At 37.0% G+C, this 19,216-nt stretch overlaps 2 protein-coding genes across 2 annotated transcripts; both read left to right on the top strand.

The window, feature by feature from the left end:
• The first annotated feature begins 571 nt into the window (after positions 1 to 571).
• Positions 572 to 2,708, top strand: LOC147502010 (uncharacterized). Its single transcript, XM_086606981.1, has 5 exons — positions 572 to 883; positions 1,001 to 1,069; positions 1,160 to 1,242; positions 1,517 to 1,719; positions 2,298 to 2,708. Exons 1-5 carry the CDS (start codon positions 663 to 665, stop codon positions 2,442 to 2,444), a joined length of 723 nt encoding a protein of 240 aa, XP_086463107.1. The 5' UTR covers positions 572 to 662; the 3' UTR covers positions 2,445 to 2,708.
• A 7,297-nt stretch (positions 2,709 to 10,005) lies between these two features.
• LOC147502009 (uncharacterized) lies at positions 10,006 to 11,918 on the top strand. The gene is made up of 5 exons (XM_086603844.1): positions 10,006 to 10,501; positions 10,589 to 10,651; positions 10,896 to 10,978; positions 11,098 to 11,300; positions 11,668 to 11,918. The coding sequence occupies exons 1-5, from the start codon at positions 10,314 to 10,316 to the stop codon at positions 11,749 to 11,751; spliced, it is 621 nt and encodes a 206-aa protein (XP_086459970.1). The 5' UTR covers positions 10,006 to 10,313; the 3' UTR covers positions 11,752 to 11,918.
• The last annotated feature ends 7,298 nt before the right edge of the window (positions 11,919 to 19,216 follow it).

The raw sequence follows: 19,216 nt of genomic DNA, 5'->3' as shown, positions 1-19,216 counted from the left end.
TTGATCCCGTAGAAAGAAATTTAATTAATTTTCAACCTAATATTGAAAATCAATATCAATCAAAAGTTATTGATGTTTATTACAATTAGTGTTTTGATGATTTGATTATAATTAAGTTATGTTTTGATGTTTATTACAATTAATTTTTGTAATGATTTTTATTTTTTGGTTTTAAGTAACACCGTTACTTTAAGTGTTAAATAGGGGACACGTGTCAATAATATTTTGTAAGGTGTAATGGCTAATGTTTTCACCCGGGTGGAGAAGATCCGGCTCCTAAAAACAATACTGATACGCTAATTATTTCTTCGTATGCTTCAATTAGACCTCGTTTTAACATATTATCCACACGTTATCCACCAAAGACTTTCAAAGTACAACCAATACAGGGAAAAAAGTAAGAGAAAAAAATAGCAAGTGGAAGTATAAAAATCATATTGTACAACCACGGCGAAGTTGGCAAGTTAAAGAAAACGACGACATTGGGATTTAGATAATTGGATATAAATTACAAAAGCATGCTTGCAAATGGCCATTATATATATATATATATTCATAGAAGTTGGAATTTAAGAACAACAAGCACTAAGCATCACACTCTCCTTAACAAGTAATTCATTTGAGCTTGGAGAGCTTTCATAAGCGGATAACCTTTTCAGCGAATGAGTTTTCTATCAACTATGTCAACTACAACTTCTTTCAGTTCTCACCAGTTTGAAAAACTTCATCATAGTTCTCAATATAGATCTTTTTCTTCTGTCCATAATGCATGTTCTCTCCCATGGATACACACAGCGAAGTATGGATATTGCGACTCAACGAGTAAACATTTAAGTTTGTCCAATATCAATCGTCGAGGGAGAGCCCATCGTACTATAAAGATGTAATCTTCATTGATTGATTAGTTTTTGTTCTACATTTCTAGTTCCTCTTATGACTACTTAGTTGAATTTGTAGATTCTTTTTCACACGCTAATTTGTTTGTATTGGTTGAATGCAGGGATTTAAATGCACTTAACAACCTTCCTCCAACATCTCCAATGCCTTCTGGATCCCCTTTTCCTGGATGGTAACTTCTCTACTTGGTGGATATATACTTTTGTTCCCCTTCTTAACTGGCGTACATGTATAATTTTCGTCTTACTTGTGTATGAATCAGGTCAAACTGGATGTTGTTGACTATCATACCGATGATTTTACCTTTCTTCAAGAGCAAATGGGGACCATTGCTTGCACTTAAAAGTAAGTACCTTCTGTATGTGCAATTTTGATAAACACAAAATCATCAATGCACTTTCAAAACTGCACAATGATATTCTCCTATGCTTTATATTCTTTGAGATTTTGGTGATGGAAAATCATATAAGCCTGTCAAATCCTTGTATAACCCCTGTTTAGCTCAAGATCTAACTTGGAAAAGTTTGCGAAGTAAATAAGCACAACCTTTACTGCAGAATTGTTTTCTTTATCACATCAAAATGCTGATGTATTGATCCTTGTGCTGTTGGATGTATAGATAAATTTGATTCAACCCTACAGACGATTGAATGTGTGTCAGAGATAATAGAAGAGGTCGCCGTGAAAGTGGACAAGATAGCCGACGACATTACAGATGATCTTCCTGATGGTTCAAAGCTCAAGCAGGCGATTGAAAGGATTGATGAGGTAGCTGAGGGACTAATCAAGGGTGCTGATTTAACACAGGAGCTCTTGGACAAGGTCTTACTTTCACTTCAAACAAATTTTACTTTCTATATGTTGTCTAATAAATTGCAATACAAGACCACATCGAGCACGTGTTTATTTCACTTGAAGTTCCTAGTTCCTACTTCCTACCAATTAAAGATTCCTTGCTTCTTATTTTTATAACCAAGCCTTCTGAACATTGTTTTGTACTAGTCAATCCCAAGTTGCATTAAACATTTTTAACCTTCTGTTTTAAACAAAAGCCATCCCGCGAGAACTTTCCATTTAAACTACATCCCTTGAATTGTCAAAATTTGCATGTGTTGCGTCTTTGACTTTGGAGTAACTCAACCATTTTGCTTGTGACGTCAATCAACAGTTACATCATTTCACAATTCAATATTTCAATGGTTGTTTTGTGAATTGTGATACACTTTCATTTCTTAAACGTGTTTTTTTATTCAAACATTTATGACTACTTCATCGTGTGTTTCCTAGCAATAATATGTATACATACACATTCAGAAGTACAGAACAGCTTAAAGCAAGAAAGCTCACATGGGAAATGAATTTGTTTGGAAATACTGAGCAATTTTCTAATGCAAATGTAGGTGGACGATGTAGGTGATAAAGTAGAAGAAATGTTAGAAAAATCCATCAAGGGCCACCAGGTACAGGTAGGAGTGAAGGCTAATAATGTGAAAGTCCCTGAAGAAAAAATAGAAAGAGGTGATGTTCAACGTGCTGATCGCGAGTAATTAGAGAAAGAGTTTAAGTGACTTGTAAAAATGTTTATCATTCCATATAACTGATTCATTTTCATGGGAAAAAATCAAAATTATATTTGTTATTTTTTTAAATGAAGCTTACGAATTGAAAATATAATCAGTGATTGCTCACCAATAGTATAATAAAAAATCGCCATCGACTATGGTTGATCTACTCATTATAGACGTGACTTGTACGTGCATCTTGTGTGTAAATCATGGATCAATGCAATAAAAAGACTAATTTTAAAATGATGGAACATGGAACATTATAAAATTGCTCTCATTATCGATAAGTAACACTGGGTCTCGAAAGTCGAAAGTCAAAAATGAACATAAGAATACACTAGCAAAATTGGACTTTTAAATTTTCATCAGTATATCTTTAGTATTTCTGAGGGATTTTGGAGCAAAATACCCTTCGATACTGTAAATGATTGAATTATTTTAGTGTAAAAACACAGAGGAAATACGTTTACGGAAACCATATAAAATATTTTCCTAATAATGTACACGCATATGACAATGTTTCATAATATCCTAAATATTGGATAAAATTGTTTGACGTGCATTAGTTTTTTGTCCTTTCAATCCAAATGTTCACCAGAAAGAACAATTGATATGTCTAGATATAGCTAGTAATACTCCGTTTTATACACGTTTTATATGTTTTTCCGTATAATACGAATAATAAGGCAAATATTTCAAACTTAAAGATTAATACTCGAATTATATGATCCAGGCATATAATTGCTGAATAATAAGGTCCGTATTTTTTAAATGAAAAAAACACACTACAATTTGGGCAAAATATTACTTTCTAAACTTATAATGCAACAAAATATGACCGATTTTTTTTGTATTATACTCGTATAAAACATGAATTATATGTTTGACATTTTTTTTGTTTTTTTGGGCCGAATTTTTAAACGAATTAGAATCCAAATTTTCGGATTTTTAACGAATAATTTTCATACCGAATTTTTGCCGTCCACAAATTTACTAGCTACTCTAGACTAAAAAATCTCGCCTAGAGATTGTAATATAAAAACCACCTACTAGTTATCACAGTTAACTTCAAGTCTTCAACATTATAAAAAACTAACAAAAAAAAAAAAAACTTCAAGTCTTCAACAACCAGTCATTTAATTGAATAGCTACCAATAGTTTTTTTTTCTTCCGAATAGCATTGACAAAAGGCCAACAAATTAATCCCCAAAACTAACTAAAGAGATTATAAATTAAAATTTTAAAATATACGGATATCTCTACACTATGCTCAATTTAGAAACATCTCTACACTATGCTCAATTTAGAAACACCTCCCTCACAAAAATGAGAACCCCCCAATAATTACTAGTTTGATACAGGCGCTATGCACCTCTCAATTAAACACATGCCATCTGAAATCGCTTAAATTTAATGATCAATAGAGGGGCAAAATAGTCATAAAAGAAGATTAGGGCAAAACTTAACAATCATTAAATTAAAAAAGCTAGGGGCAAAATCATTACAAAAATAGACCAAGAGTGTCATACCCCGAATTTCGACAGAATTCGGAAAAACATTATTTGTTCCCGACTCTTCGATCTCCGAGGTGTGACGCACTCTCAACTCCCAAAAACCCATAAACAGTTTAAATAATGCGGATAATTAAAAACCAGTAAAAATTTCAACTTAAACAAAAGTCATCTCCATTACAAAAATTTACAAATGAAAATACAAAAACATTGTCTAGACTGAAAATCTATATCACCTTAAGGGAAAACAAAATACATCCGAAATGCAATGCTAACTAAAACCACAAAGCAGTTGACAACCTTCTTCAACACTAAAACTGTCAAAAACTTATCAACTATGTTCATTGAATGAACACAACCGATAAGCAAACATGAATCGGGTTGACATTATAAACAATCTTTGGTGTGAGTAGTCCTAAAATACAACATATAATATACATATATATACACAATCCATACGGCAGTTAGTTCCTCCACCGAGGCGCCTTAACTTTTAACGACTAATACAACATCCTTAAGTACAATAATCTAGGCAGGTAGTTCCTCCACTGAGGCGCCTTAACTTCCCACTAACCACACCACAAACTATACGCATCATAAATAAGGCATGTAGTTCCTCCATCGAGGCGCCTTAGGTTCTAACTAAACAAATAACCAACATATTACCATAATTATATTATTTAAGGTTTTCTTTGTGTGTCCCTAAAATCACGTCGTATCTATGTCTTACCTAGTTTCCCTGGCTACCACAATCGCTACCCAACGCCGAACATGTACATCCACATGCCTCCCCTTACATAATGAACCACTCCGTGCGTAACTACCCTGAGCGGGATGCCGCACACCAGGTAAATCCTCACACGGAAGCAATTATGTAAATAATGCCACTATTCGGCATAAAATATCGCGCGTCTCGTTCTATTTTGCGAGCGGAATAATCAAGCAACTATTAAATTTCGCCAGAGGGCCATTCGGGTTTCTTCAAAGCGCCGGGGAGGGCCAATCACATTACTTACGCCCGAAGGCCATTCAGATTAACTGAAACGCCAGAAGGGCCAATCACATGAGTTGTGGTAGTCAGGTTCTAGGATTTTCGTTACGTAATTTATTCAAGTGCCATCCATCTATGACTCATAATAATTCCACTATATCACGTGCAGGTCAATTACCTTATTGCACTAAGCCACACTATTTAGAAATATCTCAATTATATCTCGTAACTACTTTTATTATTTCACGTGCCAATATATTATTGCACTACTACGCCTCCTGGGCAAATATCCCCACATACTATACTATCTCATAGTAGCATCTCACATATAAAATAATGGAGTGTTTATACATTTATGTCTCCAAAACTATTGCATTTAATATATATATCTCAATATATATATGTTTTACACACTACTCACGTCAAATCTTAATTAGATAATGACAACTAAATTTATATCGGCTTCCACAAGCATTTCAACATTTAATTTGTCCATACAATTTACAACATAAAATGTAAGACAATTATCTGATCTACAATCCACAATCAAAGCCCAATATATATATGCTTTTACACACTACTCAAGTCAAATCATAATTATATAATGACAAACAACGTTATATAATGTTAAACAATATTTTATTCTTATATTAGTCCATATAATCAAATATGAAAAAATGGAAAACGATCAACATTCCACGGTCAACGGTCAACGGTCAAAGTCAATGGTCAATCACAAAGTCAACACATCATGGTCAAAGTCAAACGGGCATGGTCAAAGTCAACATATCGGGGTCAAAGTCAAAGTCAACATGTCATGGTCAAAGCCAAACCGTGCGTTTCCATGTTCGACGGGTCAAGCGTCATAGCCATGATTAATTACATTTAAGGTTAATGTGCGTGGCTCGGGGGCTCGTGACTAAGGTAATGGTTCGAACTTGTTGTGCTCAAACCTTAACCCGAAAGTTTAAAACCAACTTATTTATTCTACCTGACCCAATTGGATATATTTTAAGTTATATGGACTGGCCCAGGCAATATTAGAAACGGGCCCAAAAACAGTTAAGTGGTTCGGTCCAAAAACTTTAATTAAACTGATCCAAAAATTACAAAACAAATAGAAAAGGGCCCAACCACTTAAATTAGATTTCGGCCCACCTAAAATTTGAGTTTTGGCCCAACCAAACAAAAGGTTTAGGCCCAAGGAAACCGACCCAGGCCCAAGCCCAAATTCGGTCATCTCCTTCCTCCAGCAGTTCTCCACCACCACCAAAAACCGGCCACCACAAAACCTTCACACACCACCCCAAACAAACACATCGAAAATGGTGTGGGTGAAAAACCCCACAACTTTAATTAACGCCCCAACTCGATTTATTGACTCCATCTCCTACCTCCAAACTAGATCTAGAAAGTTTACTGCCGCCATTAATGGCTTCCACCACCATTCAACAGCCCCCATCCACATTCCAACATACCAACATACATCAACCACCCACCAAAACAAACCAAAACGGTTCAAATGATTTTAAAGATGCATAAGAACCTAAGTCCAAGAATGGCATGCGCCATTAGCTTCTCCCTCCAAGCTTCACTTTGCCCCACTCGGACCCTCACACCTACTACACTACTCCATCATCCCCAATAACAACTAAGCTTAAATCAAACCGAAGTTCAAACCCATATAAGGCGGAGACGACGCCATAAAAACTGTTTTCCCCCTTCGACCTCAAAAATCAAACTCGACCTCACCCAATCATCCAATCAACAATCCACCTTCAATACAATATACCCAACACTACATAACCATAGGAGTTTAAAACCCACACAAAACAAAGAGTTAAAACTATGTTGGACGATTTACGTGAGGCCGACGCCATTGGCCTTTGTTCAAAGTTTGAACAGAGCTCCACAGTTCAACAAAGACAATATCACAGTATTATAGTTTAATTACAAATCCGAAATTTAACAAAATTTAATAAAACAAATGGCACGAAGTCTAATACAACAGGATAATGAGCGATTATAAAAAACGAAAGCGGTATACACGATATATGTAAACTACAAATCCGGTGAAATATCACAATAGCTACTCACTGTATGAGCGACTCCTACTGAATTCCTCCGAAGTCCGAAGCCGTGACTCAATCCTTTCGAGCAAACGAGCTTCAAGCTCTGCCTTCCATTTTTTAATATTTTATTATTCTCTTTAACCCTATTTTCGGAAACAATGTGTTTATATACTTGGGTCCGAAACCAAGCCAACATGACTTCGGGCCCAAAACCAGGCCCACGTATCCCGAATCCAATCCGACGAATTTTGAAAATAATTAATTTAATTAATTAATAAATAGATAAAAACGTATTTTAAAAATACGGGCGTTACAAAGAGTCACACATAAAAAAATATTATAGTACTATTACAGTACTGTAAGTGGGAGTCGGAATTTTTTTAGTTAATATTTAGAAGAACCTCCCTAATATAATGTCACTTAAATTATATAATTATTTCCCATTTCCCTCACTGAAATTAAAGCAAGCCTTATTTTATTGATAATTTAGAAAAACCTCCCAACTTTCACTTAAATGACATAATTTTCCCCTATTTTTTTTAGATGAGCCTCCCCTATATAATTAAAATTAGAATCCGAAGAAACCATGCCTAACTATTCATATCGAATGATCGGGTTTCCAGACTTTAAAAAAAAAAAAAAAAAAAAAAAAAACGGTTTGCATACTTGTAGTATAAGGGGGTAAGAGTCATAAGTGACATGGGCAAACTAGCTCTTGCCCAAGAGGTCTATTTTACTCGATGATAAAAATTAATCAGAAAATTAAAGACAGATCTTAATTTGGTCATCCTAAAGTATTAGAAATTCATTATGTGGCATTGAATAATTTTTGTTAATTTGATCTCCATTTTTTTTTGGGTGAACTAGTATTACCCCGCCACTAGATGAGCCAATTAGGATTTCCCTCCACAAGATGGGAAATTAGGGTCTCCCCCCTAAATACACACAAAAAAAATTCGGTCAACCCACTTTGACATTTTTTTTGTGTGTATTTAGGGGGGGGGAGGGGGGGGTAATACTAGTTAACCTTTTTTTTTTTCTCTTTGATTTGCAGGAAAGAAGTGAGCAACATATTGGCATGATCCTGTTGTCCATGTTTGAACACATCCGCTTCTCCATGTACTTTTTATTCTCCGCTGGACCAATCCACATAATATTGGATTTATGTTACGGATCAACATGTTGCACCTAACAACCTATCCACTAGAATCGATTATTTGTAGGGAAGTTATGTAATTTAGTGAGTTAGTGGGTAGTTATCTAAATTTGTAACTCCTGAACATAGAGATGCATGTACTTAAAGGCTTGGTGCCATATCAATAAGATTAATTAGAGAATTAATATTATTGAAAGTTGATTACACTTTTATGTTATCTTAACTTGACTTGGAGGTCATAGGTTCCTCAATCAACCCAAATACTAGTTAAAATCTAGGTGATTGTAACAATTTACTTGTCTAATCGGAGCATTCTAATACACAGGTGATTGAAGCAAGGGTTGCAAATGGGCCTTTTCATCTTTGCTCTCGGTTGAGTCGGAACTTTGAACTATTGTTTTGATTTCTCTGTTCTTGGTGTGCGCCTGTGTGGGACTGGGGTGTGATCTGTATGTAGAGATTTGCTGATCGAATGATCTGATTGGGCCAACGGGTTGTCCGCAATTCTCATAATGCTTTCATTTGCGGTGGTTTTTTGCAAACTTAATTGATTTGAAAACTTCAACAGAAATACTTTGCAAAGTGAAATTAAAACTGATATTTTGCTACACTATTGAGTTTAAAGACTGATAGGTTTCGTTCTTAATTATCATGAAATTTCCACAGTTTGGTTATATAACTGGAATAGACTAAATGAATTGTTTGCTTGTCGCGATTCCATGATTTTTGTTCGCCATCTTCATAAACTTTCTTGTCCATTAGGCCAAACACAAACAAGTTTTTTTGCACACAAGTACGGTATATTTTTATGTAAGAATAAGAGAAGAATGTTACAAAGCGTAGGAAAAATCCCTTTACAACTTGAACACATTAAAATTTTCTGGTGAATTGAGCCTAAAGTAATTTCTAAGAGGGCATTCTATAACTCTTACAAATTCAGGCATATTACCACTCCATAGAGATACATCTTTGGGCAAGTGTGCAGTGATCCCTTTTTAGCTACTGCATCTGTAGGAAAATTCGCTTATGGAATACATGAGTTAACCTAACGTCCTGAAGCTTGTTAGTTGCCCTGACCCATCTCTGCCCTCAATTGTCAAGGTAACGTACCTTATCCTCTTTTATTCTTTAAAATGAACAAAAGAATTATTTACTTTAGTTATCTTGTGCTTAGCTTCCAAATTCTTCTAATCCCCAAGAACATATAACATATTAGACATGTCATGTCTACAAATCTCGTGTCTTTTTACTTAGGTTTTGTAGACATAAATATTTGATCAATTGATCCTTAACAAATACAAATACTTTACTAGTGTTAATATTTTTTCATTTGGGGGGGGGGGGGTGGGGGGATCTAGTCATCTGATCCAGTCACCTCAAATGCGTGTTACAGTGTGTATATAGGATATGTAGTCATCTGATCCAAGCCCAATCAATAAGCAACACATTTCTATAATATTTTGAAATCCAACTACCAATCAGTCAAGTCTTTTTTTTAGACTTACCCAATTTTCCCTCGTCAAAATTTAAAGAGAAAATCTAAAATATTTGCTGAAAAAAAATAGGAAATGATTTTTCAAATGTGTCTTTTTTTTCATTTTCTATGTTGACTCATGAATAGTGTGATTCCCCACAAATCTCTTTTTTATTGGAGCTCAAATGATAATTATTGAATTTTTTGATTAAATAAAAAAACTTAAAAATGAATTGTTAGCCAATATTCTAAGGGTAAAATCATAAGTGCAAATCTAAAGAAGATCTCCACATGTGTTGCTTCTTGATCTTGGAGGGAATATGGCTGGGAGCAAAAAAATCACTCTGTATCACTGACACAGCATACTAAAGTAATTAGAGGAAAAAATTTAGTAATATGTGGGCAGGTTAGAGCCCTGATTTGAGGTGATTCAAATAGAAGCTACTTAGCATTATCACTGTAACGCCATTTCTGTCGTGTTTCACATGTCTTTCCTATGCTCACACTAAATGCCATACTTGTTTATATATAGTCCTAAACAAATGTTTTAAGGATGCAGAATCTCCTAAGTGAAGATCTTGAAGAACTAGGCCATATATCTGTTGGTTGTGAACAAGAGGTCTCTTCGAAGTAGTTTGTATTGAGATATGATGTCTATAAAGGCAATTTCATTCACTTCATATGACTTGTGTAATCTTCATGGCTCGGTTGCCCTTCAACCACATCGCCTCTCCCGGTCTCTCAAAGCCAATAAGCAGGGTCATTTCTTTGCAAATCAAGGATTGCTCTTATTCAGAATCAATCACAAGAGACATATCAAGCACTTTATGAAGATGTAATATTCCTTATACATTCACGAGTGTTTTTTATTCTATAGGAGGGATCATAAGTTCATAACACATTTTGGTTTGATTGCATGCAGGGAGGTCAAAGCAGCTAATGAGATTTACCAAGTGGCTTTATCAGGATCAAATTTTCCTGGATGGTGATTATTTCTCTAACTTTATAACGGGTTTGTAATCTGTAGTTTACAAGTTTTCATAAGTAAAAGAATTGAATTTGGTGCTATTGACTAGAATCATATGATTTCTAGTGATCGATCAGTGAATAAAAAAGGCTAATTCCAGCAACATTTCCATGCACTTCAAGAAGTTTGTATATATTTCATTTCACTTATTCAGAATGCATATGAGTTGCTAGTAATGGACAAATGGCTTCATGTTATGTAGGTCCAATTGGATTTGGGGGGGCTTACTAGCATTAATTATATCTATGATCAAGAACAACTGGGGACCCTTTCAACTATTAAAAAGTAAGTTTAAGAATCATCAATTTTCTTGTACACATTTTAATTTCTCATATATCTGAATGAATTTCAAAACATCTTTTGTTCATATTTTTCTAATTGGGCGGATTATTTGGTTGTTTTAGAGGAAGTGGTTAGTGCAATAAAAACGGCAGAAATGGTGACAGAGATGGTGGAAGAAGTAGCAGAAAAAGTGGAAGAGGTGGCCGAAGAGATAGCTGACAAGCATCCAGGTGATGTAAAGCTCAAAGATGCAATCGAAAGAATTGAAAATTTAGCTAAAGAAGCAGTTAAGGATGCTAAAACAGTTGAAGGAGGCCTTCACAAGGTACTTACATAATTACGTGCATAGTAACAAACTTTTAATTTTTCTATATAGATTAGAGTTACAAGATAATCTAGAAACGAGTGAATTACAAATTATAGACGTGGTTGTTCTTTCTATTAACTATATGATAGTGATGTAGTATCTAATGCGATTGTTTATGATGCGTGATGTAACTTTTTAATTTTTTAGCTGTCATGATCGTATATATATAGTTGTCTGACTGTCGTATGTGATCGTATATGTTTTGTTTTATTGTTATATATAAACTTATAAATCACCCTTTCCAAGCATATTTAAAATTTTACTTGGAGAGAAAGCATGAGAGATTGATTGGTAGCTGATGCTAATTTCCTCTTGCTGATTGCAGGTAGAAGAAGCAGAAAAAAAATTAGAGGACGCATTGGCGCCTGGGAAGGATCAAGAAAATGTGATAAACCAAAAAAAAATTTAACTGAGTGAACGAAATTGTCGATTATGCAACAACTATAACTAGAGCTGGTGTAAGCGTGTAGCTCTATCGCGACGTGCAAAATCTTTATTTTTTTTCCCTCATAGTATCTTTGTTGTACGTTGATACATCGTTTCATATATATTTATATAATTATATATGTTCCTTTCTTGTTGATTTTGAACTTTGACATATCTTCGATCACCACCCAAAAATGGAAGAAAATTTCTCTCTGGTTCTGCCTAATGACGACCACTTCAGCTCACAATTTATTTTTAAGAGAAACACCCTGGAGGAGGGGGAAGGCCACTTCAGCTCACACTTTTAAGACCCAAAAATAAGGTCTCCCATTGTCATTTATCCACACAAGTAAAATTAAAACTTTTCTCCGATCCGTCTCATCAATTTTTTGTAAGAGTTTCTAAGAACCCCCTCCCCCAGTTTCACTCCAAATAAGTCATATAAAATATCTGGGGACGAAGTGATCCAAATTGTCAACGAAATAACTTCCAATTTAGTTCCAAGACTAAGCAATAGTTTCATGATAAAAAGTACAATTAAATCTAAACATTGACATAGAGAAACTTGATTACAACGACACGGCTGAGACAACACATAGGTGATTTTGGGATGATGGCAACTGTTGGGGTTTATACCAATACTAATCGATTCTCCCACTACACAGATAATTTGTATTTGAACACAATTCAACTCTAGATAACTTCTAAATATCAACTACAACCTATACTAACATGCCCAACTCGCTAAACAACTATTAACAACATATAATGTAAAGCAGAATTGAACGCATACCACAACACAAAGATATACCGTGGTTCGGCCAATGGTGCCTACTTCCACAAGAGCTAGTTCTTTATAAAGTGGGAAGGAAGATTATAATATCTTCTTTCAGTCTCTCACCTTACTAGATCACTTTTATATCTTTATAGGGTTGTATCTCTGTAAACGTTATCTCTCAATCTTGATAGCTTTTAAGATTGGGTTTCCTTTGACTTTTGTGTTGCCTCTCGTGTGTTTTCTGGGTGTTAGGTTTTGCCAAAAACTCTAACTCTTATTGCAAACTCGCGGTCCACAATTTCTTTTGAAAATAGACTTGGGCGCGGGTCGCGCCTCGGGCAAGACCAAGTCGAGCACGGGGTCGCGTTGAAGGTACTAGAAGTCTTCTACGGCATAGGTGCGGGTCGCGCCTTGGTCAAGGCCAATTTGAGTGTGGGTCGTGCTCAAACATTTCCACACAGAATGAACTTTGTTTTCTCTCCTCATGTGAGGGATAATGCCAACAATCTCCCCCTCCCGAACAATGAGGGGGGCTTTCTCTAACCAATTTCCAAATCAACAGGAGGAGTGTGTTGCCATTCCAGCAATAGCACAACAAACATCAAACTTACCTTTCGATAATACTTTGGTCATCATATCCGACCCGTTCTTGTCGGTATGGATCTTCTCGATACACAAATGCTTGTCTTTGAGTACTTCTCTAATCCAATGATAATGCATGTGTATGTGCTTGGATCTAGAATGAAAACTCGGATTCTTGTTCAAATGGATGGCGCTCTGACTGTCACATAGAACTACTAACTGTTTCTGCTTTAGCCCTAGTTCGTTGAAGAACCTCTTTATCCATAGCAACTCTTTGCAACACATAGTGGTTGCAATATACTTGGCTTCTGTAGTGGAGAGGGCAACACACTTTTGCAACTTAGATTGCCAAGAAACTGCTCTCCCTGCAAAAGTAACCAGATAATCGGAGGTGGACTTCATCGAGTTAACATCACCTGCCATGTCTGCATAAGTGTAGCTTTCAAGTAAGGGCTTACTTCCACCAAAGCACAAACACGATTTGGAAGTGCCCTTGAGATATCTCAATATCTATTTAACACCCTCTCAATGTTCCTTATCCGGATTTGACAGAAAGCGGCTTACAACGCCCACGGCGAAAGCAATATCCGGTCTTGTACACACCATTGTATACATTAAACTGCCCACTGTGGATGCATAAGGAATCTTTTCCATCTGAGTCTGCTCATGCTCACCCTTTGGACACATCTCTTTGGTCATGCGAAACTGGCCACCAAGCAAACAACCGACCGGCCCGGGCTTTGATCTATATTGAATCTCTTCAACACCTTTCAATGTAGCTTTCTTGAGAAAGCCACAACTTCCCTTTTTCGTCATGAGTGATCCGCGATCCCAAGTATCTGCGCTTTGCTTGACCCAAATCCCTTCATCTCAAATGACTTACTCAAGTCTTTTTTTCACTTGGATATCTTGTTGATGTTTGGGCCAACTATCAACATATCATCCACATACAACAATAAGCACAATGAAATCCCCGTGCGGAAATCTCGAACAAATACACAATGATGGAAGCGGACTTCTTGTATCCTTGCTTCGCCATAAAGGAATCAAACTTTATGTACGACCGTCTCGGTGCTTGCTTTCAACCTATACAAGCTCTTTATCGGCCAGATACTAGGTGCTCCTTGCCTTTGACCTCAAACCCTCGGGTCGGGTCCATGTAGACATCTTCTTCAAGGTCTCCATGAAGAAAAGTTGTCTTAACATCTAGCTGCTCAACCTCTAGGTTCATACTTGCGGCCATACCCAATACCACACGGATAGAAGTCATCTTCACTACAGGAGAGAAAATCTCATCAAAGTCAATACCTTTCCTTTGATCGAATCCCTTCACAACAAGGCGATCTTTGTGCCTTGGGTGAGGATTATTCTCCTCATGCTTGGCTTTGTATATCCACTTATTCTTGAGAATTTTTCGTCCTTGCGGTTTCTCAACTAACTCATAAGTGTGATTCTTATGCAAAGAATCCATCTTGACATGCATGACCTTCAACCACTTTTCTTTGTCTGTACCTTCAAGTGCCTCTTGATAGTACATAGGTTCTCCACCATCGATAGTAAAGACGCGTCGTATGTGGTGGATACCTGGTTGAAGCTAGTCTCTCTCTGTTTGACCTCCTTGCCCCATCTGCTGGTGCCTCAAGAGGATGCACTTCTGCTTGCTCTGGTGGTGGTTCATACATCTCATCTGCATCTTCTATACCAATAGGTTATATCCCATCATGAGATTCAAACTCATGGTTCTCTGTATTTTCAATGCCTTCTGCACATTCCACAGTAGGAACTTCTGGTTCTGAATCAACAAGATCATTGGTGAAAGCCTGTAGCTTCTCACCCTCCTCAAACTTTGCTATGGTTTGGTTTTCCAGGAACACAACATCTCGACTTCGGATTACCTTCTTGTTAATCGGATCATAGAGTTTGTAACCAAACTTTTCATCTCTATAACCTAGAAAAATGCACTGCTTGGCTTTGTCATCAAGCTTGGATCTCTCATCCTTCGAAATATGCACAAATGCCCTGCACCAAAATACCCTCAAGTATCCATAATCAACATCTCTGCTTGACCATACTCTCTCTGGATAGTCACTATTCAGAGGCTTCGAAGGCGATAGGTTGATTACATGCACGGCTGTACGCATTGCTTCTACCCAGTAGGTTCTATGTAGCTTATAGTGAGACAGTATGCATCTCATTCTCTCTACAATGGTACGGTTCATTCTCTTTGCTATTCTATTCTGTTGCAGTGTCTTGGGAACGATCTGCTCATGACGAATCCCATGACTCTGGCAATACTCTTCAAACGACCCAATGTACTCACCCCCATTATCTGAGCGAATACATTTCAACAACTTCCCAGTCTCTCTTTCCACCATGCTGTGGAATTTCTCAAACACGCCAAGTACTTCATCCTTGGTCTTCAGACTATAGGCCCATATCTTTCTTGATGCATCATCAATGAAGGTCACGAAGTATGAAGCTCCCCCATGGGACTTCACTTTTATAGGACCATATAAGTCTGTGTGCACTAGTTCAAGGACATTGTCCTTTCTGTGAGACGAGAATCTTTGGAAAGACACCCTGTGTTGCTTTCCTACCAAACAGTGAGTACATGTATTTAAATATGTGCCTTTGATGTTTAGCAAGGCCTTTTGCTTAGCAAGAACTTCCATCCCTTTTATGCCCATATGACACAGTCTCTTGTGCTACAATTCGGAGGAAGCTTCTTCTTCTACCACATTCACTTCTGCTTTACACATACTAGCCTGTGTTTTGTAAAGAGAGCACGTTTTCTTCCTTTTGGCTGCTACACTGGAACCTCTGCTCAGTTTCCATACTCCGTTACCAAACGAGTTTACAAAGCCATCGTTATCTAACTTCCCAGCCGAAATTAGGCTTAGCCGAATGTCAGGGACATGTCTTACATCCTTGAGTATCAAGGTGTAGCTGACATTGGTTTCTACATGACCATCTCCAATGCCTATAATCTTCGAGACGCCAGTGTTACCCATCTTCACTTCACCATATTCACCACAGCTGTAGGTAGTGAAGAATTCCCTGTGCGGTGTGACGTGATAGGATCCTCCTCAGTATCTATCACCCACTCAGATCCCGACATGAGGTACTAAGACAAAGACACACCACAATCTGACACAATTTCTACTAGGTCGTCAACTAGTGCGGTAGTATCTCTGCCTGTGTTTCCGTTCCTCTGCACCATGTCTTCATGTACACAATTATTCTTCTCATCCCTCTTCAGTGTTCTGTACTCATATCTGAAGTGGCCCTTGGTGGCACAATAGTAATATTGCCTCTCTGCCTTAGGAGTTCTAGCTTCACCCTTAGATTTACTTTTGTCATCACCTCTAGAACGAGATGGTTTTCTGTATCTATCTCTCCCCCGTTTCTCTGTGACAAGGATCTCTGAGCGAGAGGAGCTGCCTTTTGAACTCTTTCTAGTTTCCTCATTCAACAAAGACGCGGTAGCCATCTCCATGGTAACTATTCCATCATTGGCTGCTCCGTGTAGAAAGACTGCTAATGTCTCCCAACTTTTGGGTAGAGAGCCTAATAGAAACAAAGCCTCAACTTCGTCTCCCAAATCAATCTTCATCAAATGCATCTGATCGATGATATTCTGTAATTCGTTAAGATGCTCAGACATTGAAAAACCTTCTTGGTACTTTGTGTCGGCAAACTTCTTAACGACCAGCACTTTATTTTCGCCCGACTTACTCTCATAAAGGTCTTCGAGTTTCTTCCACAAGCCAAAAGTTGTTGTCTCTTGGGATACATGGTGAAAGACACTGTCGTCAATCCACTGTTGAATATACCCAATTGCTTTTCTGTCAAGCTTACTCCACTCAGCCACAACAACCGTTTCCGGTCTATCTCCTCCATTCTCAATGGGTTGTGCCAAGTCCTTGCAATAAAGTGTAGTTCTTTCTATTCAGACTCGTCATGCAAGTGTTCACGGAATGATCCATTTCTACAAGTTATTTAAACTCAAATCTTCTCTCAAGAATTTTGTCAAACACCTTCCGACCAAGATTTGGATAACACCCTAAGCTAATCTAACCAATGCTCTGATACCACTTGTTGGGGTTTATACCAATACCAATCGATTCCCCCATTACACAGATAACTTGTATTTGAACACAATTCAACTCCAGACAACTTTTAAATATCAACTACAACCTATACTAACATGCCCAACTCGTTAAACAACTATTAACAACGGATAATAATGTAAATTAGAATTAAACGCATACCACAACACAAAGATATACCGTAGTTCGGCTAATGGTGCCTACTTCCACAAGAGTTAGTTCTTTATAAAGTGGGAAGGAAGATTACAATATCTCTTTTCAGTCTCTCACCTTACTAGATCACTCTTATCTCTTTACAGGGTTGTATCTCTGTAAAGGTTATCTCTCAATCTTGATAGCTTTCAAGATTGAGTTTTCTTTGACTTTTGTGTTGTCTCTCGTGTGTTTTCTGGGTGTTAGGTTTTGCCAAAAACTCTAACTCTTATTGCAAACTCGCGGTCCACAATTTCTTCTGAAAATAGACTTGGGCGCGGGTCGCGCCTCAGGCAAGACCAAGTTGAGCGCGGGTTGCATTGAAGGTACTGGAAGTCTTTTCGGCGGCATGAAGCGAGTCGCCAGTCGAGGTTAACTGAAGCTGGTCGGCTCAAATATTTCCACACAGAATGGACTTCGTTTTCTCTACTCATGTGAGGGATAACGACAACAGCAACTGGTGCTTTATCTGGAGCGTCCAAAGTTCTATTCTATGACCATGTGATATTCATATTCTAGTCCAATCTGTATTAAGCACTCGTTAACCTTCATTAGCTTAAGAATGCTAAATACTTCTTGAAAGTACAGTGTTCTGTTAAGATTAACCACAATGTCCACACTGATAAGATTGCCAGCAACATCAGTCATTCATCGGATTTCCCACCAACGATTCCTTGGACTAGACATAGATCCAATGTATCACTGAATGGCTTGCGATATTCTTCTTACAACCACTAATTAACATATTGCGCTCTATGCAGAAAATGTAATTTGCTCATGAGAAATTGTTCTAGTAATGCTTTAACCAATCGGATCGAAAGGTTTACATTTCTCCATTCTTCTGATTTTATGTAGAGAGTTTATAGTTCAGAGCAGCAGCAGCAGCAGCAATAACAATTCGCAGCAGGAATCACTCCCTCCTCGACAAACTTTCTCATCCTGGTATTCTATAGTACATCAAGTTAGTTATTCAAAAACCAACTAGTCATCTAGCTACCGTTAAACATAAATACTTTTACACATATTTTGATGGAAGCTTGTGTTCTTATTCATTGGAATGCTTTTCTTATTCCCTGTTTGATTGCACGAGTGAATATGAAATAATTAATAGGCCTTGTCGAGTTGAGGATCCATACCAAAAATCAAAGTAAATGGATTATACAGGGTGAAGCACATATTGCAAACAATATTACCATGTCCAAGGATCAAACTGGAACGGTTGCTAAGACTACTAGGTAAGGCTGAGGAAAACTGTCAAAGATATGGTATTATGTATATCTTGCTCGTTATATACTGTGACATCAAGCACCCACATACAAGATTTTACTTATTTGAGTTTTATTTCCTTCATTCCATGACATAGGAGAGGCAAAAGTAGTCGCTGAAGTTGTGGAAGAAGTTATGGAAGGGGCAGAGGAGATGGTTGATGCAGTTTCGACAAAAGTTCCTGAATCCTGATGATAACAAGTTGAAGCAATCCCTTTTGACTGTTGATAGCTGAAGAAGTTGCCAAGGATGCACAACATGTAAGCGCATTCTTCCGTTAGTTTTTCAGTTTCTAACCCCTAATTTTTATCAAGCAGGCCCTAATAAACCTAAAATCTACAGTAATTTTTTTTTTTTCGATAATGTTAAAAAAAAAATCTATAGTATTAGAAATTCGATTGAATTCATATATCATAAAAAATACATAAATTCGACCTATACCCTAAGGCACACTTAGACATGCATATGAATGAAGATCAAATTATATCAATCGAATTTTCACTTATGAAGTTTCTTTAACA

This window comes from Coptis chinensis, chromosome 4 (genome assembly GCF_015680905.1).
Source record: "Coptis chinensis isolate HL-2020 chromosome 4, ASM1568090v1, whole genome shotgun sequence".
In the NCBI taxonomy this organism is placed as follows: Eukaryota; Viridiplantae; Streptophyta; class Magnoliopsida; order Ranunculales; family Ranunculaceae; genus Coptis; species Coptis chinensis.
Note: the sequence above shows the minus strand (reverse complement) of the source record. Positions and strands in the feature narration are given on the sequence as shown.